General features: G+C 34.9%; 4 protein-coding genes across 4 annotated transcripts; all 4 read right to left on the bottom strand.

Annotated features, from left to right (window-relative positions):
- LOC104761690 (probable FBD-associated F-box protein At1g32375) lies at positions 5,996–7,982 on the bottom strand. The gene is made up of 4 exons (XM_019240546.1): positions 7,582–7,982; positions 6,582–7,482; positions 6,342–6,476; positions 5,996–6,231 (listed from the first exon to the last, which is right to left on the bottom strand). The coding sequence occupies exons 2-4, from the start codon at positions 7,440–7,442 to the stop codon at positions 6,088–6,090; spliced, it is 1,140 nt and encodes a 379-aa protein (XP_019096091.1). The 5' UTR covers positions 7,443–7,482; positions 7,582–7,982; the 3' UTR covers positions 5,996–6,087.
- On the bottom strand, positions 9,331–10,698 carry LOC104761689 (expansin-A14). The gene is made up of 4 exons (XM_010484805.1): positions 10,596–10,698; positions 10,331–10,486; positions 9,792–10,104; positions 9,331–9,698 (listed from the first exon to the last, which is right to left on the bottom strand). The coding sequence occupies exons 2-4, from the start codon at positions 10,464–10,466 to the stop codon at positions 9,383–9,385; spliced, it is 765 nt and encodes a 254-aa protein (XP_010483107.1). The 5' UTR covers positions 10,467–10,486; positions 10,596–10,698; the 3' UTR covers positions 9,331–9,382.
- Positions 15,877–17,852, bottom strand: LOC104761688 (pentatricopeptide repeat-containing protein At5g56310-like). The gene has a single exon (XM_010484804.2). The coding sequence runs from the start codon at positions 17,844–17,846 to the stop codon at positions 16,260–16,262; it is 1,587 nt and encodes a 528-aa protein (XP_010483106.1). The 5' UTR covers positions 17,847–17,852; the 3' UTR covers positions 15,877–16,259.
- Positions 18,125–20,248, bottom strand: LOC104761687 (gibberellic acid methyltransferase 2-like). Its single transcript, XM_010484803.2, has 3 exons — positions 19,552–20,248; positions 18,935–19,222; positions 18,125–18,651 (listed from the first exon to the last, which is right to left on the bottom strand). The coding sequence occupies exons 1-3, from the start codon at positions 20,065–20,067 to the stop codon at positions 18,289–18,291; spliced, it is 1,167 nt and encodes a 388-aa protein (XP_010483105.1). The 5' UTR covers positions 20,068–20,248; the 3' UTR covers positions 18,125–18,288.

The following is a 27,154-nucleotide window of genomic DNA, read 5'->3' as shown; positions in this document are numbered from 1 at the left end:
AAAAAAAAAAAAAAAAAAAAAAAAGATTGGAACATTTTATGTTCTGTTAATTCCTAACAACATTAAAATTCCTGGAAAAAAAAAAAGCATAAGAGACATATGAATAATAAAGTGTAAATATTTACAGGATCCAAAAAATGAAATTAACAAATAGTTGTAAGAAATGCATGTTTAAAACAAACCTTAGCGATAGCGAGAATCAAAAACAATGAAAGAAAGACGAGAATCAAAACTTGAGAAGAATATGTGGAGAGAGACTTGTGAAAGAAGAAGACCTAAAAGGCTAAAACCCTTACCGGTAATTTTATTTGATGAATTATCCAACAAAACCGGCCAAACCGGACCTTTGGGATACCCAATTTAACCAAAACCAAAAAATGCCTTAACCGAATTTATCAATCCAATTTTTCTTTTGGTCAATTAATTAATAATCCAATTTTAAATTTTTTGTTTTTTGAATAACAATCCAATTTTAAAAGTCATTAATACTACAATAGTTGAACCAAAAAGAAAAATCCTTAGGATTGTTTTTATCTTCAACAGAACTTTTGAACAAAAAACAAATTAAAAAAATGATAATATAACTATAATAGTTTGGTCTACACTGCAGGCTGCAGCCATGACTTCACCGAGTCGAGCTAGAGGGGAAAGCAGTGGAGATGGGTCAAAAGTAAAATGCAGAAACAATGATCATTATAAGAAAAAAGGTTGATGATGTAAAAACTAGAAGAAGAAAAAGGACATCAAAACAAATGAAGAGACTAACCAAACCGTACCTAAGTAGAACAGATAAAAATTATAGAAATTGAACAAAAGATCATTAAAAACTAAGGAAGATTGGGCTTGTTCGTTTGATTGACGCAGGTACCTGCGGCTGCGGCAGACGCAGATACGTTTGTTTGTTTACTTGTCGCAGGTACCTGCGTCAAGACGTTGCGGCAAATGCTGCGACATGCGTCTAACATTTTTAAACATTTTTAAACGTTGTTTTGATTCAGCGGTTAAAAACGTAAACGTAGCCGCTGCCGCTGTCGCAGCCGTCTGCGTCAACCAAACGAACAAGCCATAGTTGTTCCTTATACTTCTTCGTACCAACGCAAAGACGCAGAGCAAAAAAAACTTAAGAAATTTGTTTGGTAAAGAAGACATAATTGTGACTAAATTATTAGATTGATACCTTAGATGAATGATTTGCAGAGTATATATAGTCTACAGACTAGGGTTTAACTTATAGATAATTACAATTAGATCCTTCATATATACACTTCCTTATACACCCCCTCAAGATGAAGGCAGTTGTCTGACGCCAATCTTGGATATTAGTTCTTCAAACTTTGGACGTGGAAAGGGTTTGGTTAAAGCATCAGCAAGTTGATCGTGAGTAGAGACATGAGCGACGCGCAGAACCCCAAATTGAATGAATTCACGGACAAAGTGGTAATTAATAGCTATGTGCTTCATGCGGGTATGAAAAACCGGATTGGCACATAAATATGTTGCTCCCACATTATCGCAATATAGAACAGGTGCAACCGGTAAAACGATGCCCATTTTAGATAACAGGGAACAAATCCAACGGAGTTCGGAGGCAGCATTGGCAACCGCTTTGTATTCAGCTTCCGTAGACGACCGGGAGACACTGCATTGCTTCTTCGAGGACCACGAGATCAGACTAGCACCAAAATAAATGATGTAGGCGTTCGTAGATGTGTAGGTATTGTGAGTTCGACCCCAATCAGCATCTGAGAAGGCGTGAATAGTAAGAGTGGCATCTGCGCGAAGAAAAATACCATGAGACTTGGTTCCAGCAAGATAGCGGAGGACATGCTTCGCCGCTTGCCAATGTTTATCCGTCGGCTTATGCATAAATTGTGAAAGACGATTGACAACAAAAGCTATATCCGGCCGTGTGAATGAAAGATACTGAAGACTGCCGATGACAGCGCGATACTCCTTCGCATCAGAAAGAGGAGTACCAGAATCAATAGTAAGGTTAGGCGACGTGACCATCGGTGTGGCAACTGGTTTGGTATCAAGCATAAGAGTTTTGGTGAGTAAATTAATTATATACTTACGTTGCATCAGATACATACCTCGGGAAGATCGTGTGGCCTCAATTCCCAGAAAATAGCTCAATGGACCAAGTTCCTTGAGAGAAAACCGTTGTGCAAGAGCAAACTGAAAAGCCTGAACAAGAGAGGGAACGCCAGTAATAATAATATCATCCACATAGACCAACACATAAATGTAGTCATTGCCGTTGTGGTAGATGAACAAGGAGGTATCGGCAAGGGAATTTTTGAAACCGGAGGTTTGTAGAAACGTCTTCAGTTCTTGGTACCATGCGCGAGGTGCCTGTTTCAACCCATATAACGCTTTGTTCAGCTTGCAAACATACTGTGGGTTGTCTTTGTCCACAAAGTCGGGTGGTTGCGAGACATAGACCTCTTCCTTTAGAGTGCCTTGCAGAAACGCATTATTAATATCCACTTGTTGTATGGACCAATTTTTCTTCACCGCCACCTCGAGCACCATCCGGATCGTCGTGGCTTTGATCACCGGACTAAATTTTTCAGAATAGTCCAAGCTGTATTGTTGGTTAAAACCACGCGCAACGAGCCTTGCTTTATATCTGTCAACAGAGCCATCATGAAGATATTTGATGGTAAAAATCCACTTACAGGTGATAACATTTTGAGTTAGCGATGGAGGAACAACATCCCATGTCCGGTATCGCATTTGAGCATTGTACTCATCAATCATAGCCTGTCGCCACCGAGGATCCTTGAGAGCCTGTGCCACCGTCGTCGGGATAAAGTGTTTGGTTGTTTCGACTAAGAGATTTAATTTGTGGGTTGGCTTGACAATATTATTTTTGGAGTTGGTTTGCATTAGATGAGTATTCGCTGGTTGAGGAGGTGGCGATGGACTCGACGGCTTTTGGGAGAGAGGGGTGGTCGATGGTGAAGATGGTGATGAATTTGGTGTTGGATTTGGGCTTGGTGAGGGTAATGGATTTGGGCTTGGTGATATGGGTTCTGTTTGAGTGGATTGGTGAGTGGATGATGGGCTTTCGGTTTGTGGGCCTGGTGAATGTGGAGAATTTATCTGTGGACTTGCGGGAGGTTGGTTATGCGAGGAGGATGAATGCGAGTCGATGGATTCATCATGGGTATGAGGTGAGTTGGACGACGGTGACACTGTCTGACGGTCCAGTGAAGGAGCTTGCGTTGGCGACAAAGTGGACGTGGTAGTAGACGACGGAGCCGGCGGCGGAGACGGTGGAAGGACCGTACATGGGGGGAGAGGCGTATGAGCTGTAGGACGTTGTAAAATCAGTATGCCAACCGATGGAGATGATGAAGAGACAACAGTGCCCAGCGTGGGAAGAATCCCGAGTTGAGCAATGGCAAAGGGAAACTGTTGCTCAACGAATTGAACATGCCTTGAAGTGTAGACACGACCCGTTTTGATATCAGAACAGAGATAGGCGCTTTGTGTCAGTGAATATCCGAGAAACACACACAGCAAAGAACGATCGTCCAGCTTATTCGATGAGTAAGGGCGTAGCCATGGAAAGCATAAACACCCAAACACACGGAGCTTGAGATAGTTTGGAGACTGCTGGAACAACCTGACATACGGAGAAGCACCCGATAATACCTCTGTTGGCATGCGGTTAATTAAGTACACCGCAGTCGCGAAAGCATAGGGCCAATATATCTTGGGAACTGAGGCTTGACTAAGTAGAGCGAGTCCAGTCTCAACGACGTGGCGATGCTTTCGTTCGGATACTCCGTTATGTTCCGGTGTGTGAGGCGGTGTCGTGAGATGAGAGATACCATTCGCTGCCAAGTGTGAACGCAAGGCTATAAATTCACCCTCATTATCCGAGTACAATGTGCCAACCCAACCATTAAAGCGATTCTCGACAAGGGCTTTGAAAGCTATAAACACCTCTTTAACTTGGGATTTTTGTTTTAGTGGATACAACCAAGTATATCGTGTAAATTGATCCACAATAACGAGGTAGTATTTAAAGTTGTCTATGGACACAATAGGAGATGTCCATACATCAGAATAAAGATATTCAAGAGGTTTAGTAGAGACAATGGTGTTTGAATGGAATGGCAATTTATGACTTTTATTGATGAGACAATCAGAACAAGATAATTGTTTGGTTTTGGAAGTAGAAATGGGTAAAGCAAATTGCGAAATAATAGCTTTCAAAATAGGTAAAGATGGATGACCAAGTCGAGAATGCCATGAGTGAAGGTCGGTGATTGGAGTGGGAGAGGCAGCAAAGCTCGTGATGGTGTTATTGACAACCGGCCACTCATACAGCTCATTCTTAGTTCGACCTAGGAGTAACCGGGCCCCCGTGCTCAAGTCCTTCACCTGAAAAAACGCAGGATAGAATTCCACCGAAACATTATTAGCGTTACACAAGCGATACACCGATATGAGATTCTTGCAAACATTCCGGACATATAAAATATTAGTAAGAGCAAGTGAACGAGTTGGAGTAGGGAGAATGGCGGAACCAATTTTTGAAATGGGTATGCCTGAACCATCGGCGATGGTGACTTCTTCACCGCCTATGTACGGCTGATGAACCGAGAGATTTGCCAAGTCAGACGTCAAGTAGTGTGTGGCGCCAGAATCCATAATCCAGTTCGCCGGATTGTACGATGGCACCTGGGCAACATTGGCACGGGGCTGCCAAGGCATCATAGACGACGGTGGACCTCCAGGATAATTATAACCACCATGAGGAGCAGTATGACCACCAGTGGATTGGAATTGCGAGCATCGCCACGCACTGTGGCCATAAACACCACATATTTGACACTGTCCTTGATAACCTCGTCCAGAACCACGAGAATCACCACGAGAAGCATTGTGATGAGAGGACCCACGTCGAGGTTGGTAACGTGAATTCGGATTGTACCCAGAAGCTCTGGAGGAGACAGTGTTAGCAGTTGCAGTAACCGCAGTGGACACGTTGACCATGTTCTGAAGCTTGAGTTCATGGTGAATAAGCTTTTCATTAACTTCAGTGATTTTGGGAGTAGTATCACGACCCTCAATCTGGCCAGTGATGCGACGGTAATCGTCAGAAAGGCCACCAAGGATGTAATCAATTTGATCTTCATGTGCAATGGGACTATCAAAGCAACGCCAACTGATCGAATCGAGTAGTAAAGCCTTGAACGTACTCATCGATGGTCTTGGTACCTTTCTTTCATTGAGTAAGCTGATCGCGGATCTGCTTGATGTGGGCACGGCTAGGATTAGCATAGGTATCCCGGAGAGTGGTCCAGATCTCAGCCGACGTCTTCGCCTTGGATAAGAGAGGCTGAACAGAGTCGGAGATCGTACCTAACAGCCCAGAATAAATGAGATTATCCTGTCGTTGCCAGTGTTTGTGAAGAGGATTAGCAGTAGGAACACCATTCGTGGTGACCGTAGCATCAGGAGTAGAGATCGATCCGTCGAGATAGCCGAATAGATCGTAGCCGGCCAAAAGAGCATGAACTTGGCGATTCCACATCAGGAAATTCGTGGACGTGAGTTGTTTGACGTTGGACATGTTGATATTGACGAGAGAAGACGAATCAGATGGAGCAATGATCTCATTGGAAGAAGCCATGAGAAGAGAAGAGAAGAGCATAGGGAGGAAGTAAGAGAGAGGAAAAGAAAGAGCAAGAAGGGAGGCGGCGAGAAAATGTCTTTTTAGATCTTTTACAGAGTATATATAATCTACACACTAGGGTTTAACTTATTGATAATTACAAATCCAATTTTTAATTTCTTTTGCGACTTTTAGGATAATTACAATCCTTCATATATACACTTACACTTACTTATAATAATAAAGTGCTTAAGACGACTCAGAATCTCTGAGATTCAGACCAAACCCACTAGAATATTAAACATATTTCCTCTCTCCCTCGGAGCTGAACCTGTAACTTCAGTCAAACGAAAGGCTGCAAGTAGGCGAACTTCTGGGCGAAAGCGACAACTCCTTTATCATTTTAAGTTTTTTGCGGCGGCAGGTGGATTTTGGTTTGATTGTTACTTTATCTAAGAATCTCCCACTTCTTTCTCTTCTTTCGTTCCTTCATACTTAACCCATTCGACAGTTTTAAGACTCGATAGCATACATAATGGAACCTGACTCGGTTCATTCCAGCAAGGGCGTGGTTCGTCAGCTCGAAGGGGATGGTACTGGTATAAAATTAACAAGAAAGAAGTGTATGTAAACATATATACTGAGATAAGTAGTTGGATACACTAGTCAAAAGACTCTCAAATCAAATGGTTTGAAATATATAGACCTGTTCCAGTTTGAGATCTCGTAATTTAGGTGAATCATTAAGCACACGCATAAGTAGATTCAACCATTCTACCTCGCATGTGCATATCTTTACATGTGTAAGACATCGGAAGATACTACCAAGTGGATATGCATCCTGCAAAAGAAAGGCTATGAATAACACTTACTGATTTACTGATTCTCATAAAAAAAAAGCAAGAATGATATAAACAACAAACTCGCAAGTAACCAAGAAAAATACCTTTGACGTTAGTAAACATAACTCGAGATGTTGGACTGAAGCTATAGAACTCAGAATCTTACGAGGAAGATGATACGTGACGTCAATATCTGCGTCTTCAATATTAGGCATGTCACTCTCAATGACACAAAACCCACCCGCATGATCAACAAGATCCAAGCATTCCAAAGAAGGAGCATCTATCACAAACCCTTGTGCATCGTCGTTAACTCTAAAACTCAGTGTTCGCAAGGATAAAATCTTGAGAGAAGGAACTTTCACAGTGAAAATGGTCACATTGTCATCAGGACATCGTTCCACATCCCAGTCTTCAAGAACAGGATAATTAGATAAAAGCCTCTTGACAAATCCGTCACCACCTGGGTACTTCACCTCTAAAAGGCTCAATGTCTTGAGGGATGGGAAAGAAACAGAGGAAAAGATGACATCCACAAGAACCGCGTTATCTAGTTTCAATTTGACAAGCGTGCTACACCCTGTATACAAACTCCTTGGAAGTGTGGCCTGAGTTACACTAGAAGAAAAGTCGATTTCAATAATCAGCTCACGCACAGAGCATTTATCAGCAGCTCTAATCCATACATGAACATCTCCAGCACCACAGATTTTACCAAGTTTGAAATGCAAAGTTTCTAGCACTGGAGCCTTGTGGAATATCAAAGACCTGTCTACAAACCGCGAGAATCTTCCGTAATCTATACCCTGATAGCTATCATCATCGTACACAAGCCTTGGCACATACATCCAAAGAAATTGCCAACGTTTAGACAAAACCATTGTAGCCACAACATCTTTAGCAGTAGGCAGTAAAGACAATATTCTCAAGAGAAGTTCATCAGGCAATTGACTTATCCTATCCATTCAGCTAAGGAAAATATGAAAACTTTTTCACTGAATAATCCTGGTAAAAAAAAAACAACCAATGCAAGTTTAAAAGGAAACCATAGCGTGGTAAGAAAATAGAAAGAAAAGAAAAAAAAAATGAGAAATCCAAAATCACCTGGAAAGATTAGATTTTTATTGAACTCGCTCCTAACTTCCAAGTTCCAACAACATAAAACGAATCATGAGAAATATTACAGAACACTCAGTAAGAACATAAAACCCTTCCCTCGCCAACGAGCTTCCACAAGACGATTGCTCACTCTCTGTCTCTCTAACCCCTCGGGCCTCGGATGAAGAACCCTAATTCGAGAACTAAGATAAAAAAACTGTCAAAAAGAAAGAACCCAGAAACAACGCTCTCTCAAACTCTCTTGCCGTTACAAAATGAACCTGTAACAATGCAGCAAGAGACCCATTATTAGATCAATGAAGCTTAATTACAGAGAGACTGAAAGACTTGACTCTTTAGTAAGAGCTCAGGAGGAATCGCCTTTTGAAGAAGACAGCAGACTCTTTCCAAAGACTCTACCTCAGCTAGTGTCTTTCCTTTTCCCTTTGATTATGTGAACCCTCTACCTCGTATAGAGTATATTCCACACACACGCTTAAATCGGCTATTCGGCTCTACTTTAGCAGAAAAGAAAAAAAAATACCAAAGAGCGAGGAAACACAAAAAGCCCAGTAAGCCTTTTTTTTTAAAAACAATTATTTAAATTTTCCTTTTGCCCAATTTCAAAACTAGTTATATAATAAATTATCCTAAACTTTTCCAATAGGTAAATAACATTAGTGTGAGATTATTACAGTCATAATTATTACAGGCTTTTTTGTGTGGAATTTACACAAATATCAATTTCCAAAAAAAAAAAACAAGAATCCCCCAAGACATGATGATATTTATGTTGTATTTGTTAATTAGAAGAAAAACATGAACAAGATTGGAGAATTGAGTAAAAGGGAGTTTTTCTAGTTTCGGTTTGGTAAGCATTCTTGGATTGAGTGAACTAATTGTATTATGATGAATGTTAGATTCTAGTTTGCGTTAGATGTTTTGATCCTGTACCATGATTGATGGATCTATACCAAGTTGGAGAGAATAAGGAATAGTCGAATTACATCAAACGTGGATTATTACACATAATCAACAACAAGGAGGAAAAAGCTGAAGGCCAGAAGTTTTATGGCAAAACTTGATGAACTGAAAATATTGTTACAAGACATGAAACAAGAAGCTGCACCGGAGCTGTTTTCAAGAGGATCGTAGCTGTCAAAGATGAAAAAAGAATAAAATTAACATTAATCATCAGAGCAAGAAGACTAAACTTTTGGAAAAAAAAGTTCAGGAAATAAGGAAATTTTTTTATTGAGATTACTTTGTGATTGTAATTGTATTATGTATAGAGAATAGATACTATGCCACTATGTGCTTTGTAGGAAAAAATATCGATGTTAGGGTTTGTTTTGAATCGATTAAAACCGACGATATCAAAATGTTGAAAAATGAAAATGAATTTCTCGAAATATTTGTGTCACTTCCAAAATCAAAACATCAAACTGAAGAGGCAAAAGCATTAAAAATTATAAAATAACTTGATTTTATTATTAGACAATGCCAAACAAAATACAAAGACAAGAAAAGAAAAAAAAAAAAGAAAAACTCAATTACTTAGGCGGCGGGTGAAAACACAAAGCTTTTTTTTCTTTCTTTCTGTTCACCTCAGTCTCACCGGCGAATTACAAAAGCTACCGGTGAAAAAAAAAAAACCTTCCGCCATTCAGAAATTGGTTATTTTTGATTAGGGTTAATCAGATTAATTCCTGAAACTTTTTTCTCAAACTATGCAAACTCTAGAAAACTCCAATATCAGTAATAAGTAAAAACTTTTTTTTTTCTGTCCTCCATATAGTCCACGTCATCACCTCGGAGCCCGGAACTGTCTTCCGGTGTAAGTCTGTCCGAAGCTCCAGTTACGTGGAGTAGCATTGTTAGATACAACTGTACGGCCATCACTAGTTGTTACTTTGAACGAGAGAGCTTGACCATCAAGATTTGCGTTGCTTTGCCAGTTCTGTCCCCAGTTTCTTGACATGCTTTGCCATCCTGTTTTGGTTCCTTTAACGGAGACGGAGATAACATCTCCGGCGCCGGCTACGTTAGTTACGAGTACGAGGTTGAAGTATGAGTGACCGTTGATGGTGAATCGTATTCCTCCTTTCCTTCGGCAAGCCACTCTGTTTCCGAAACAGAGCACAAGAAGATATTAATAAATAAGATCTTTAATCATTAAAACCGAACCGAGCTAAACCGAGATCGGTGAAACGTACCTCCGGTATTGAACGGGGACGACGCCGGCTTTGTATTGAGCGATACGGAGGAAGATGGGCTGAGCCAAATCGAAGTGATGTTGGGGAGGGTTACACCAACCTCCGGCGTCGTTGGCCTGAGCAAAGTTTGGTGGACAAAAGTTTGTTCCGGTGACGGTGATTGTTCCCCCGAGACACCATTTTGGATCGTTTACGCATTTTATCTGAAAACAAGCCCCGCAGGTTTGGCCACCGTTGAATAAAGCCGTGCTTAGAGCTGCCGTGTTTGTGCCGTATCCTTGACTGTATAAGTTCCCGTATCCACATGCGCCGCCTGATCCCAACAAAAACACCAACAGCACAAAAAATAAAATTTGTGTACAAACTTAGGTAAGTGCATTACTAAAAAGTGTTTGTAAGATTTATTGGCACTATTACATAACGTTTGGTCATATGGAGTAGCATATTCTTATAAAAATATTTCAAGTTTGAAATTATTTATGGTCACAAATAAGAATGATACAATTAGTTGGTGTGAGAGAGAAGAGTAAGAAAATTACCCATGGTACCGGAAGCATCAGCACCTCCATAGAATGTGGCTCGAGCATTGACCCAACCACCGTAACCATCCACACTCTTCCACATCAGCATCATCATAAGACTCAATGACATCATCACTATTCCAGCAATCTCCATTTTCTCTGCCTTTTTTTTTCCTACATAAGAGAACTATAATGATAAGCAAAATGGTAACGGAGATATACTCTGTGTGTATGTATGGAAGACGAGGAAGAAGAGATAAGAGTGTGGAAGATTGAAACTTACAATGGCGTGGAGAAAGAAAGGAAAAGGATCCACTAAAAAGTTGAAGTGAGGGTAGAGGAGAGGAAAGGTGTTGCAATGTTGTTGTGAGTTGTGCGGAGATAGGATGATTATATATAGAAATTTATGCAGGGGAAAATAATAATATTAATATGCTATGTGTTTTAATATTTTAATGTAGCACTTGCCAGTGATTTTTATAAACTAAACTATACGTATTTTTTAGAAAGAAAAAATTAAAAGTACAATTGTAAAAACTTTAGTCTAATTAGCGCGAATTTGGTAAACGAGCAAGCAGCATCGAGAGTGCCAACTGCTTCACGGAAATTTAGAGCGAGTATTAAAAAAGGGTTTACTTTCAAAACGAATACCTCAGATTATGGGCCTAAGTTGACCAATTGACCTTTCATATTTATAATTTCCAAAATCCATATGTAGATTGATACATTGAAAATAGTACAATTTTTTTTTTGTAACTGTGAGTCTTAGATTGAAATCCAAGTTTCCAATAGCTAATGGGCAAACCTAAACTCTTTACATTTTGTTTATGGTTCATGAAGTGAAGCCTAAAAGAAGTATTAATGCTCAAATAACATGATCACAAATATACATATATCATAGATGACCACTATATGTTGCGAGATTCCTCTTCGTTATCACGTTTGCATCTAACCAAATTGTTCAGGGAGTAATAATCAACGGCATAGTAAAATATTCGATTATATTTGCCTATTGCAAAAGTTGACCAAACCCTAAAAGTAAGTTAATGTCTTGCTTCAAAAACAAGATTTAATTTGAGTAGCTGTTTCTATAATTCTATTTTTCTTATAAAGTCATTAACTGAAAACCGCAGGAACAGAACATATGCTTTTTTCCAACACATTCAACTACTTTTTCCAAAGTAAACAGAAAAAAAATAGAAAAGTAAGAACAAAGCATTAGCATATTACATAACAGATGAATACAAACACAAAGAAAAATAGGATTAAAAAAAAAAGGTTAAAAGTGAAAAGAACACCGACCAAATCAAGTTTCTTTTGGTTTAGTCGTCTTTCGTTTGATTCTGATTTTGGATGAGGTATTGGTTCATATCGGATTTCTCGATCACGAATCTTTCATCCACTATACGAATTTACAATAATTAATTAGACATGTAGAACCATAATTATTCAGTAAATACCTATCTCTCTATAAATTCTAAATTATAACTATTTTCTTGAATCTTTTCTTTTTTTTTTCCTTGAATAGTCCTTCTTTTTTTTTAATTACCATTCTGAATTCTAACCCACTATAGTTATATATTGTTTGACAACTTCTATATTTATAATCTTAAGAAAATGGATACTATGGAATCAAGTCTGACTTTCGGCGACTATTCCGTGCAAATGGAAATAATATTTTTTTCATACCAAGCAAAATTACACATGAAACTTTTTTGACCACCTAAATTTCGGGATCTATTTATTTCATGAATCATGTGACACAAATCGTCTAACTTAAGATTTGCTTTCAGAACTTATTATTAATCTTTCACTAACAATTAAATTATTTTCCACGTTATTTCTAAACAATTTAAATTTTAAAAGTAACATGAGGATATTTAGAACAAGCAGACGTACGTCTCGTAATAATCAATAGAACTGATTAGTAAAGGCATTACTAATATGATGTTTTTATATTTTAACGATACTGAAGCTGTACTCTACGTTTGGACTTTGACTCATTATGCTTCGTATATTAATTGGAAAAATTATGTTTTAAACTTTCAAAGCGTCACTAGTAATACTTTAAATCTCAAGAAAATTTAACTAACACTATAAACCTTTAAAATGATTTTACTGACACTTTAAACATTTAATATGATTTTACAAACACTTTAAACCTTAATACTAATTTTCATTTTGTAGTGTCATAAAATATAAAAGAATAATAAGATCCGTCAATGCGAAATAGTTAAATTATGTAGATTTAATTTAAATTTTAATTAGTTTTAGTTTTTATAAATGCATCTCTACTAGATTCTGATTCAAATCGATTGACTTCTCAATTGGAAATCAATGAATCTTCTAAATATATTGTCGTCTTCAATTTTACATTTGTCAAATGTTTTAACCTTACCTATGATTCTTCATTTTTTTTTTTGCTTTGGTGTATTTTTAAGTTTTTAATCAATCGTCATAAATAATTAAATTAAATTAAATTAATTAAATAAGTATTTAAATCAAACTAGTATAGTTTAACTATTTAATGTTGACGGATATTATTGTTTCGTCATCTTTCGTGGCGGTACAAACATGAAAGTTAGTTTTAAGGTTTAAAATGTTAGTGAAATCATTGTAAAGGTTTATACTGTTAGTGAAAATATCTCAAGGTTTAAAGTGCTACTCAATGACACTTTGAAGGTTTTAAAATGTGATTTTCCCTATATTAATAACATGAACCCAAACGTATATACGGAAAGTGTAACAGAAATGAAATAATTCTAGGATTTATCAGTAGGCCGTAGCACACCACGAAATAATTTTTTAATTTTATTTATATGTATATATAATTTTTATGATTTTATATTATAATTAATTAAGTTCTATTATTTTGTAATACATATGATGTAATGTTACATATATTTTAGTGTATTAGCAATAAAAAGTTGTGTTATTGAATTATGATTTTTATAGATATTTCCATAAAATAATTGTAGTTAAGAAAGGTAAGATATTGTGATTAACATCTGCAATTAGATTTTATTACAAATATTTCATCTAAGTTTTAATATTTATTCAAATGGCAAAGAATTAATTATGAAAATCTTACATGTGTATCAGTTAGAACACAAAATGCACTTCAAAATATATGTTAATATAAAATATATGTTAATATAAAATATATGTGTATATATTATTTAATACATAATGAGGATTTTTACTACATATTCATAACACTATTACTATAAAGTGATTAAGTTTTATATAGTCAAAAGCAAATGATAATAAATTGATGAGTTAAGGGATATATCCGTCAAAGCTCCCTCAATCAGAATAAAGAGTTCTGAAGCTGCACTCAGGAGACCAAAATTTCTCACTAGACCAAGCACCATTATTTTGGTTAACCCATTTATTAGAGTAACATCTAGGGTCGGTCTTAGGAAAATAGAGGCCTAAAACAATTTTTTATATGTAGTATTTTCTAAATTTATGAACTATAAATAATATAATATAGAAAGTTAAAAAAAATTAAAAAAATTAAGAATAAAGTCTATTTGAGTGTTTGAATACATTTAGAGGTTATATAACCATCGTGCTAAGATAAATTCTTTAAAATCTAATCTAAAAAAAATAGAATATAAGATGTGGCCTAAAACACATGCTTTGGCGACGGGCCGACACTGGTAGCATAAAATCAATAATATTGTGTTGATATCATGAGATTCAACAGCCGTAATGGTTCACGGTTGCATACTTAGAGATTAATATATATAATTTCGACCCGTAATGTTCATCAATATAGCAAAACTTAGATAATAATACATGCCTATGTCATTTTTTCTAAACCCATTTTAGGATAATCATATGAAGTAAGTTATAATGACGAAGTCTTTTTATTTAGCAAATTTATTGTATTTCATGTTATTTGTCAACATATACCGAAAAGATAACATGATCGTTACATACAATATTCTGAATATAGTTATATGGGGACACAAGTGAAGCAAGCAAAATCATTAGACTGTTCTTCCCTTTACAGCTTAAATCATCAAAAGTTCAATACTTTACACCTTCAATATCACAACTTGACGACAACATCCAATTCCACGTATATATTAAAAAGACACGATAATCTTTTTATCCAACAACCAAATAACTGATGAAATTTAAAAATCATCACATATTCACATTAATTCTTATTGGTTGTAATTATAATCTTCATGGTTCGTTTTGTTTCTCTATAATCGTGTCTTGATAAAGAGAGGTTACAAAAAGTTGCTTTTATTCCCACACGCATGTAATATTTTATTTGTTATCATGATCAGCAATTAGAAAAATAACCAGAACAGTTACATTATTTTAGTTAAGTTTGAAAATATTTTACCTATACGTACACTCAAAATATATATAGAAGTTAAAAAAAAAAGAAAAAAAAAAAAAAAAAAAAAANCACTCCACAATAGTTGTGGTGCGGTGAATACTTCCATCTTAAGAATTACCAATTAAAAAACCAAAAAAACCAAAAAAAAAAAGAAGAAGAAATTAATTAGCAAGTTAGTGAGGCACATATATCATTCAGATAGACGTAAATCATGGAATCGTCGATCGGTCGCGCTATAAAAAGAGTGTATATAACATGCATCATGTATTTGTTTACCTATAAATAATCGCATACCATTGATATTAATTATACTTATGTTTCAATATGAACTGATACAATAAACAAAAAGGAATCGATAACACAGTACTGTAGAGTATCGTACATAATCTTAGTGAATCAACTCGTTTTGTACGATCTGGTATTTTGTTGGATTTAATGGGTTATTACATGCATCGTTTTCTTGAAAGAATTGAAGATTTTGTTTTGTTTTTTTCCTTGCGCTATTATATATATATATATAAATATATATATATATATATTTCAATATCGATATTTGGAAATAAGTAATATAAAATGGTTGTATCTGAAAAATGTTGTTGATAAGAAAATGTACGTTGTCTAGTAGTTGAAAGATTTACGACTGGTTTCTGGGATTACATAACCCAAAATTTAAATATCTTCGATGCAATGTCAAATCCTAGTTAACATGAAATATAAAATTTCAGAAAATTAAAATCTGAACTTTTCATTCCTTAATAGTATCATCTAGTTCTAGTATAAAAGAAAGAAGTGTAAATAAAATTTGGGAAGCTCATGATTCCTTGCCGTTGCCGGGAAAGTAGCATATGTATGAACTAAACAAAGACAAAATCAAGTAACAGCCACGTGGCCACTTGTCGTTTCCCGCGCTCCGCGTCTTTCTCCCCTTCTTGAGCATTTTTTTCTCCGACAAGAAAATTTAAAATCTTTCCCTTTTCTGTGTTTTGAGAATTTCAATGTCTGAAACTAAACTTTAATTAGAGTTAGTTTTTGAGGTTTTTGGACATTAAATGTACTTAACTTTGGACAAACCCACCCCACGTCTTACCTTAAATGACCCGTACATTTCGGATCCATCACTTTTAGTATTTTTCTTTTTTGACGTAATCGTTATTCATCTAAACTGACATTATGAGAAAACTAAAAAAAAAAAAAACATCTTAATTTTATTAGATTAATTAGAAGACTACACAAGATGTCAAAAACAAAATATTAGACTACACACAATGAAGAAAAAAAAAACATAAGCCTTTTTCCCTGCAAAAATAAGGCTTTCATATTGGGCCAAAGCCTGAGCATGAACTCGAAACCTTCCCGAAGAAAAACAGGCTTCGGTTTGGCTCATATCTCTACTCTTCGGCAGATTTCTCCTCCTGTTTTGCCGTTTAACCGGAACCGGAATTAACCATGAGTTTCTTTTTTCGTCATATTGTCTGAGTCAGCCAGCTGCGTTGACTCTATGCTCTTCTGGTTTCAGGTCTCTGAGAAGAGAAGCCATTCATTGTTGATCAACTCAATCTGATCAAAGTTCAGATTATTTTTTCCTCAAACTTTGTTGCTCTGTATTTGCAAATCTATCTCTTGTAGAATTTCATGAATCTTGTCGACTCCAGGATGCGAAAGATCCCCTGAAATGAATTTATACACTCTGTTTCCAACTTCTATGGAGCTTTCACCAGCCAGTTTCTTCACACCAATCCCTTTCATCATCTTCCTCATCATCCTCGACTCATCCCACCTTCCTAAATTCGAGTATAAATTGGCTAAAAGCATGTAGTTGCCGCTGTTATTCGGCTCTAACTTAATCAGCTGATTCAAAGCTCTTTCTCCAACCTCAAGATCATGATGAACATTTGAAGCTGCAAGAAGAGAACCCCATACTGCAGCATTTGCCTCAAAGGGCATGCTTTGAATAGCTTCTTCTGCTTCTCGAAGTGAACCTGCTCGTCCTAGTAAGTCAATCATACATCCGTAATGCTCAATGTTTGGTTGAATACCATACTTCGATATCATTGAGCTAAACAAACATTTTCCAAGATCGACCATACCAACGTGGCTGCATGCTGAAAGGATTGCAATGAAAGTAACATCGTTCGGTCTCACACCTGCTTTAACCATACGGTTAAACATCGCTAAGGCTTCAGCTCCGTGTCCATGCGTAGCTAGTCCAGTAACTATAGTCGTCCAAGTAACAACATTTCTCTCACTAACACTCTCAAACACCTCCAACGCCTTTGTTATATTCCCTGATTTCGCATACATATCAATGACCGCGTTGTACAATGAAACCGCTCTCTTCATCCCTCGGTGATCAACATAGCTACATATTCTTTCCCCCAATTCAAGTGAACCAAGATCAGCACAAGCTGAAAGCACAGCCAAGAGCGTAACTTCGTCTGGCTCAACATTCTCCATCAGCATTCTCTGAAACACTTCAATAGCTTCACTAGGTCGTCCACTCTTCGCATATCCAGAGATCACACAAGTCCAAGAAACCACATTCTTTACCCAACAAGGCATCATCTTAAGCAAACCCATCGCTTCATCCATCTCACCAACTTTACCATACCCAGCTAATAACGCATTCCAAACATTCACATCTCTCACACGCGTTTCATCGAACACCTTACGTGCATCTCCCAACCCACCACCAAACGAAGAATACATCTGAATCAAACCTGTAACAACATGGACACTGGAATCAAACCCAAAAACCAGAGTTTGCCCATGAACCTGTCTCCCAAACCAAACATCAGAAACCCTCACAGCGATCTTCAACACAAACGGGAAAGTAAACGTGTCTGGCTTAGAACACAAAGCCCAGAACTTTCTGTAAACCGAGACCGCGGTTGAGTTCGCATTGGGTTCATCAACGAGAGATAAAGCTCTGATCATGGTGTTGCAGATATAAGTATTGGGATTTGGCTGATGGGTAAAAACAGAGTAAGCATACCGGACATGTCCAGCATTAGAACATGCTTCGATGAATTTGGCAACGATGAGGTTGTCTCGGTTTAAACCGGTTATGATCATGAAACAATGAGATTGCTTTAATGTTTTGAGATTGGTTCCATGGAGTTTCAAAGACGAAACAAACCAATTTATAAAAGTACCAGAGACTCTTTGTAACATTCTCGTATCATCGGGTCACTAATGAGGGAAATCAAGTTTTAAGAACACTATATAAACTATTTTTTAAATCGAAAATCAATAAGATAAAAATATTCAAAATAAGAAAATTATATTTATTTAATCCATTATGTATATATTTAAATAATTATGGATTCTTATAGTAAATTTTAATAATTTGATGTGTTACGCTAAATTTCATTATACTAACAGGAGTAACAGTGTAAAGTTGTAGATTTTTTTTTTTTTTTTTTTTCAAAAANGTCAAAAACAGTGTAAAGTTGTAGATACGCTGCGGTTTATATATATATGGCCAAGTCAACCCTACAAGCTTTTATGTACATGTACTTCAGAAATTACAACATGACACATAATTTATCTGATGAAACTACCACAAATCTTAGATGGAAACGAATTACGAACGAAGCACAACTTTATATCATCTTTAAATTCGGATGGCGGACAAAACGACGACTCCATAGAAACAAGTTATATGGAGAAATTCTCGGTTTGTGGAAACACGGTTTTCATATCTTTTGAAGAGTTCATGGGATAGGTGAGGTCCAAGATAAGCATCGACCATAGGACGAATAGCTGCTTGAACTAAATTGGTCCTGGCTCGTCCGTACGAAACCGGATCTTTCTTCCACTCTTCTTGTTTCTCATCCGAGTGTTCGACTATTTTCATAAATTCCATTTTCTCTATCTTGAAACCACCGCAACGGTCTATCCCGGCCGCCACTTCCTCCGGACTTCTCATATACGCCGGAATGTTGAATCCGTCTCTTGTCTCTTCATCTATCAAACCCTTTTGTCCAAAGGAACATAAAATAAAACGTTATCTGAGTGGTATTAGCCAAAAGGTATATTTAGCTAAGTTATTGATTGTAATAAGATTTTCTTTTCTCGTCTTTAGGTGATAAAAAAAACATGCATAAAAGTTAAAGTAGCGTTGGCGAAAAACTTGTAAAAGAAAAAGATATTTTAAGGGTTGTTGTGATGTATAGTTAATAGTTGTGACAACATAATGAACAGTTATGTTATGTAATGATGAAAGATACATGTGTTTGTAAAATGTATATAGGATTTACCTCATCTATTAAATCTTGCCAAGCTTGTTCCATGGTAGTTGTGAAAGGATGTTTGGTTCGAGTATCTTGGTCCCCAAACTGACTACTAGTGCCAGAAGGACGACCACCCATTAACACAAACAACACTCCTTCTTTCACCATTTCTTCTTTCCGACAGCTCAAAAAATCATCCAAGTCTTTGTCTGATTGCTCTGCGTATGCTTCCACCACCTCTTTCTTTGCTCCTTCTATCCATGTTTTCCCTTTGTTCCACGTTCTTGATCCTTTCTCCAATACTTCCTCCGGTATCTGCATTTATTTTTCAATGGACACATTTTATAAACGGTTTTGATATATAATGTTATTTTTCTTTGTTATAATATTATAGTAACCGATGTACCAATTTTAAAGTTATAGTCGTAACGTATATCCACTATATGAAACCATTTTTCCCACCCTTAGAAAAAACCAACATTAAGAAATCCAAAAAGTCTTAGAACAATAAAAAATGTTGATGTTTAACATTAGTAGATTTGCTATAAAAAAATTATACCTATAATGCCAAATTGACGTCATTGATAGCTACGATTAAAACATTATAATATATAAAAAAAAAACGATTAGTGAATATTTTAGACCTGAGAGAGCCAGTGTAAGGCACTTAAGCTCACAGCGACATGAATCGTTCTTCTCGGAAAAAGCCGATCATAGAACGAACCAGCGACGCAGCTGGCGAAGTATTTCGCTAGAGAATCAGCTTTCTGTTTCTCAGTCAACAGCTTGAACAACATATTAAAATCATTAGAAGGCAAATCACAGTAGAAAGCCTCAAACTCCGGCGAGCCACCACTACCGTACACCGCCGTGTATCGCCGTTGTAAAGTCTCGACCACCGTATCAACATTAGTAAACGTGTTGGAGCCGGTGGCACAGCCGAGGTCGACGATCCTGATAGGAGAAGTTTGGTCGGAGAAGAGTTTGAAAGATTGGAGAGATGAGATAAGGATTGGTTTGCTTAAGGTTATAGCCAAAGCTTGGCTATCAGAATTGTTGATGTAGCTGAGGTCATCTTCCCCACCTTGCATAGCGAGTACACGGTGGAGACTGGTGGTGTTCCAGTCTTTTGCCGTCATCGGAAGGCTTGGTGACTCCATGAATGTGTTTTATCTCTTCTCTTTTATTCTATGTTGTTGTAATTAAAAGAGAGAAAATAGAGTAAAGATTTTGGTGTTGGACTTAGAACTAAGAAGGCATAGATGATGAGGCTTCACATTTATACTCAACGCACATATACATTTACATACACACAAAAACATTCATGCATTAGACTTCAAAAAAAATTGGTTGGTAACTAATGGTAAATATATATTTTAAATACTCGAGTGGTCCATAATGCATGGTTAATTAGTATGTTTTGTTTATGTAGTGGTTCTTCTCTTTTCCGTTACACTATTATAGTCTAGTTTTAATGGTAAGGATGGGTTTGACGGTTTCATGAATTCAAGCGGCTTTCTACTGATATATGTATGATGACGATTTTTAAGAATATTTGTTTTGTTTGGTTGACGTTTTTTTTTTTTTGGGTGAGGCCGTGAGGGTGTGCTAATTCTAATTATATTTTTCAAAGGGAAAAAATTATGGTCAATTAAGTAGATCGTTATTTTTTTGTAAGCTTATTAGCATAAACTAATGTGGTGATTAAATCGTAAATAAATTAATGTTGATTTTGCGCGTCTAAAAACATTTACGTGATATCTATATAAATAATGTGTCCTAAAATAAGATAGCATAATATTTCATATTTGTTTAGAAGATGCTCAAAATCAAAACATTTTTTTATAACTTTTCCAATAAGTCTTTAGAATTTGGTGTATGAGATCGATATTGAATGAGTTTTTAAAAATATTAAACTTCTGTAGCAAAACGTCTACATTTGATTTTCTGTAACGTTTAAATTGACTTTGTTGTAACGCTAACATAATGTTAAATTAATTTTGTAAGTTTTATTCTAAAATAGATACCAATCCGCTTAGCTGGAAGATTAACTAATTGATATCCTTTTCAACAAATTTATACTTTTTAATTTTTGTAAGTAAACTGTTGGTACCAATTACATCCAGTACTACCAGTGTATTAAGTTTGTTGTGGCCAAAGCATATGCTAATCTGTCTACGAAACATATACGTTTTACACAGTGTATAGTATCTTTAACCTATTTTAAATTCATTTTTCTTAGTTGGATTTTGAAATATATATCACGTCCCCAGCAGATTAAAAAGAGTTTTAATGTTAAACGGAAATTAAGTCGTCTGTGTTATACATATATATATATATATATATTCGAAAATTGTGTTTATATTTTTTAAAATTAGTTAGTAATGTTTGATTTCATTGTTCATTTCTGAGACAAACATCAATCAGTCAGATTAGATTCATAGACTCATAGCAATCTCAAATGTTAATGCCCCCTATAGGGGAAATTTAAATTACCAAAATTTGTTTATGTAGACACTTTAGTTCCTTTAAGAATGAATAACTGAATTAGTAAGCTTTCCACTAATACTTTATATATATATAGCTATAACTACATATACACACGTCGTTGTCAATCTTTAATCATAAAAGAAAAAAAATGGGCAGTGACTAGCTTACATTGTATGTAGCGTTATTTATGAATGTCTCTGTATCTCTGCTCTATAGATTCTTTTCCTCATTTGATTATTGTAAGTATACGTTACTATATCTTTCAGGTTCTTTATTCTTCTAGAAATAGATCTATGTCTCTATTTATCCATCCTTATCTTCGTCACTTTATTTATATATATATGTAGTGGAGAGATTATTAACATAAGTAGACTAAAGATTTCGTGGACGTCTTATATATAATCTTATCAACATATGATTAAATGTGAAAATATTTACAGAAACTGATAGAAACGTACTCCATAAATCTCTTTATATTGTTATGGCAGAAACTAATTAAGTAAGAGTGGTTTTCATTGTAACAAAGATTGCTTATCAAAATAAGCAAGTCCGGATTAGCAAGGTTATGAATGGTACGTTAGTGGTTCATATATGTATTTTTTTTTTTGGTGGTTGATGTGTTACATCTAATATATCACTTGGCTTTTATTTCTGAATTTTAGTATGTATTTTTATTTAGCTGCTGGTATATATATATTCATACTTATTAACATTTTGATCTCATATACCTTCACGTTAAACTNCCAGCAGATTAAAAAGAGTTTTAATGTTAAACGGAAATTAAGTCGTCTGTGTTATACATATATATATATATATATATTCGAAAATTGTGTTTATATTTTTTAAAATTAGTTAGTAATGTTTGATTTCATTGTTCATTTCTGAGACAAACATCAATCAGTCAGATTAGATTCATAGACTCATAGCAATCTCAAATGTTAATGCCCCCTATAGGGGAAATTTAAATTACCAAAATTTGTTTATGTAGACACTTTAGTTCCTTTAAGAATGAATAACTGAATTAGTAAGCTTTCCACTAATACTTTATATATATATAGCTATAACTACATATACACACGTCGTTGTCAATCTTTAATCATAAAAGAAAAAAAATGGGCAGTGACTAGCTTACATTGTATGTAGCGTTATTTATGAATGTCTCTGTATCTCTGCTCTATAGATTCTTTTCCTCATTTGATTATTGTAAGTATACGTTACTATATCTTTCAGGTTCTTTATTCTTCTAGAAATAGATCTATGTCTCTATTTATCCATCCTTATCTTCGTCACTTTATTTATATATATATGTAGTGGAGAGATTATTAACATAAGTAGACTAAAGATTTCGTGGACGTCTTATATATAATCTTATCAACATATGATTAAATGTGAAAATATTTACAGAAACTGATAGAAACGTACTCCATAAATCTCTTTATATTGTTATGGCAGAAACTAATTAAGTAAGAGTGGTTTTCATTGTAACAAAGATTGCTTATCAAAATAAGCAAGTCCGGATTAGCAAGGTTATGAATGGTACGTTAGTGGTTCATATATGTATTTTTTTTTTTGGTGGTTGATGTGTTACATCTAATATATCACTTGGCTTTTATTTCTGAATTTTAGTATGTATTTTTATTTAGCTGCTGGTATATATATATTCATACTTATTAACATTTTGATCTCATATACCTTCACGTTAAACTTATTTACTCATTTTTTTGGATCCCTTTTTTTTTTTTTTTTGAGATTTCATCTCCATAAACAGCATAAACTTCGTGATCTCTCACAACCTCGACCTTTTTTTCTAATTCATCTTCGAACCTTTGTACATGTTTTATCAAAAGACTTTGTAATATGTTTACCATACGGGTCTACAATTAATTTTAAAAGACAATTGCCATTCTGCATTTCTGTAAAGTATGGTTTCTATTTATTTTGTTTTATTTTTACCAAAAATAGTTTGTACTTTAGAAACTTTGGTTTGGTATAATTTGTGTTTATGTTCGCTTTCCAATTCATAAGAGTTGGAATGGTTCATTATTTGTTTTTTTTCATATAGCTAAAGATATAATATTCGTTTGTGACTAGTGGATATGTTATTCAATGATCGCTTCTTTAAGATTCTAGTTGGACTACTATTTGTCTATTTCAGTTCCGGAATGTAAACATTATTTACGGTTTGATGATATTAATCGACAATAGATTGTGGTTAAACGATTCTCAACACATGATCCGAATATTTGTTTTCCGGTTCGAACTAAAAATATTGATCTGGCCCTAAACTCAAATCATTGGTACAAGTCTGTCTACCTAAAAAGAAACTAAAGTAGAGGGGCTTCGAATAAATTAACTTTCAGAGAAAATGGACCTTTGAGTTCGGGTTAATTAGAGGATGAAGTGGTCCTTCAAACACCTATATGTATAATATATAGAGGGGTTAGAGTTGTCAATGTCCTCTTTTTAATCTATGGTCCGAGTTCCCACTTGCTACCACCAAAATCTTCTATAAAAATATTGTATAATTCTATGTAACTACTTCTAATGACTTTGGCATGAAACAGACTTAATTATCCAATTATGTAACAAACATAAAGAAATACTTATAATATTCCTTGTTACTAATTAAACGCACTATAATTTACCATATTATTCCTACTTTCATCAAATATCATTCCAAGAAAATGGATGTTCCACTCTAAATCGCCAAGTTAAATTTCAGTGAAGTGATACGCCAAAGGGAATAGTTCAATCCAAACAAAGGAATAAATCATTATACAGAATTTTAAGCTATGGCCTAAACAAGTTTTTTATTATAATAAATAGTCCACACGCAACCATTGTCGATATATATGTCATTCATGATGTCTACTGATCAAAATGGACCGTAAAGGAAACAGTTGAACTTTAGCTATCGTTTTTACTAAGTGGGGCTATGTATGCTTTAGGCCTTTAGCGGAGGTATAGCACTGGCCAAGCCGGTAAGATATGGGTGAGAGGGGAACTTTGAACTAGAGAGGTCTTTTTATCAGAAACAAAATACAAAAACTAGCCAGAGAGATGTAACCGAAATATTTTCAAAAAGATAATGTTAATTTCAGAAAATTCCAACTTGTTAATGTAAAATCTTTAGCTGGTTTAAAACTCATAAGACAAATATTAAAGTATATCATATGTTGTTAATATCCATTATTAGTTAATAGAAGATAAGTTGATCTTAGCAACCGTGCTAAAATATGATGTGACGACTCAAAAAAAATAACAACTCAGCAATCTATAACAAAATAGAAAAAAGGTAGTTTCAATTGATACCCACCATTATAAAGAATATACATACATTATCTTAATTACATATTCAATAAGTATATTGTAAATATATATATATATATATATATATATATATATATGGAAGAGACTGAATAATACAAGAAAAATAGTATCTTAAACAAAACAAAATATTAAAATAATTAAACCAAACTTAAATTTTAAAATTTTCTTTTGAACTAAAATTTATAGATATTCTAAGACTAAACTAAAATAATTACAAGTACACTATGCCAAGTACATGTCCAAAACAATGTGAGATTAACACAAAAATCTGATCGTAGAATAAAAATTCCTATGGCTTATACTTATGAGTTATATATGATATGACATATACTTAATTAATAAAATTTGGTCACAAAATATTATCCAATTAAATTATGATGTAACCAAAAATAGATTAGCACAAGAGTGACCCACCGTACGAAGAAACATCAAGGAAAAGACTCTCTATCACATCAAAGCCAAGTGAGTCGTTTTTTCCGAGGTGGGAACACTAAAGGTGTAGTGGACCGGCTTAGATACACGCACGACTGATCCCTACCATTTTACTCTTCTTAATTTAATATATAAATATTAAGTGGGAATCGTAAAGGTTCGGATAAGCTTTATATATGGAGATCGGTCCATAAGCAATCTCGTCCAGTATACACTACAACCTAAATTAGGTCTTGAGATCAGTCTTCGAATTGATACTTAGTTTTAAAGGGTTAAAAAAGGGTTAGCCATTCGAATGGCAAAAGTTTTAAACAATTGCACGTATGATAATTTATTTGGTTTTCAATTTTCGTTTATTATTATTTTATTTTGGTTTAATTTAGGAGTCGAAATTAGAACTAGTTTCCAGCGAAACTGAGTCGAAATATAATCATCACATGTTATTAGTTAACTTCCAATGTATGGGATGGGACTGATCTATGAAGATATGCCATAGTATGCATGCTACCATGCATGTAGGACATTGTGTTTCATATCCTTGCATCAAATGAAAGTATGAAACTAAGACATGACGACATCATAACATGCATAAGAGGGATATATATGTTTTCAGTGACAATCTAATTGGTCCATCGTATTGCCGCCATATGTTCAAGGCCTTGGTGTAGACTATCCTTTCTATATTTGTTGATGTCGACATCAATCAAAATAACCATTTTTTGACAGAATTTTAAGGGAAAAACGGAGAACTTTTTACTAAAAGATACCCAAGTTCAGCGATTGTTTGTTTTAAGATGCTCGAACTAATTAATTATAGTCGAAGTAAATGGTTGTTCTCTCTAGTTTTTTCTCAGTAAAACCAGGATCCCTCTTGTGGATGGAATACTTTCCTCTACATATAGGGAGAGGTTGTGAGTAGTGACGACCTAGGACTCAACTACCAGTACAAATTACATATATTCAATAAACTTAACAATATATCACTGAGAGAAAAAAAAAAACTGGATATATTTTCTTTCAATCACCTAACACCACATATAAAACTATTTCTATCTCGAGCTCTCGTTTTATTCATATGCATAATACAGTAATATATACATGTACCGTTTTTTTTTATAACAAAGTAAGGAATTTTTGAAACTTAGTGTATAGCTGCGTACTCTCATTAGCTATAGGTGTAGAGTGAGACTGGTGTAGTGGTGTAGCTAGAGAGAAATATTAAATAGATAGAACCCTACGAATCACGTGAAGCACAATTGGTCAGAAGTAATATACTGTAAGACTACTATACTATAGTTATCGTGATCTGCTCTCATTGGCTATTAACTATTGGAACAGCTAGCTACTTAATTCCGTTAAGATTTGTGTGAATTCCGTTAGTTAATTTGGTGAAAGTTTGGTCAGAAAACCTATAGTTCCATTCCAGAGAAGAGAGAATATATATCGAGAAATACCCTAAAGATAGCACTAAAACAAGTTTATATACACGCTACAATGAAAATTGAATATTATTACCAATACAATAGTCAAAATAAATAAATATTTGGTTAAATGGTAACGTATTTATGACCAAATAAATACGTCATAGTTTTGTATGTAAATCGTCACAAACAAATGATCACAATTTTTGGTCATAATATTAATTTGTTTTTTGGGTAGTGAAATGATCATATATACAATTTTGCAAAAAATGCTGTAGGGAGTCAGATAATTTTACTAATCATCACCCCCATTGATTTTTTTTCTTTCCAGAACTATATATAAAATGTCAACTAAAAAAAATTGACCACGTACATCAATATATTATATATGTAGCTCTCAATAGGGAGGAACGGGTAGTAACTAGTAATGAATAAGGGTTTCTTAGGTTTGGGACGATGACATATCGTTGTGAACTTGTGATATCCGAGAGACCCTATTTTCGTACAAGCCAATTCTTCGATGATTTGAAAATACATGACGTCTCTTTCCACTCAAAGGCCAAGCTTGTTAGCT

This window comes from Camelina sativa, chromosome 18 (genome assembly GCF_000633955.1).
Source record: "Camelina sativa cultivar DH55 chromosome 18, Cs, whole genome shotgun sequence".
In the NCBI taxonomy this organism is placed as follows: Eukaryota; Viridiplantae; Streptophyta; class Magnoliopsida; order Brassicales; family Brassicaceae; genus Camelina; species Camelina sativa.
The sequence above is the reverse complement of the archived record's forward strand: the minus strand, read 5'-3'. Positions and strand labels throughout refer to the sequence as shown.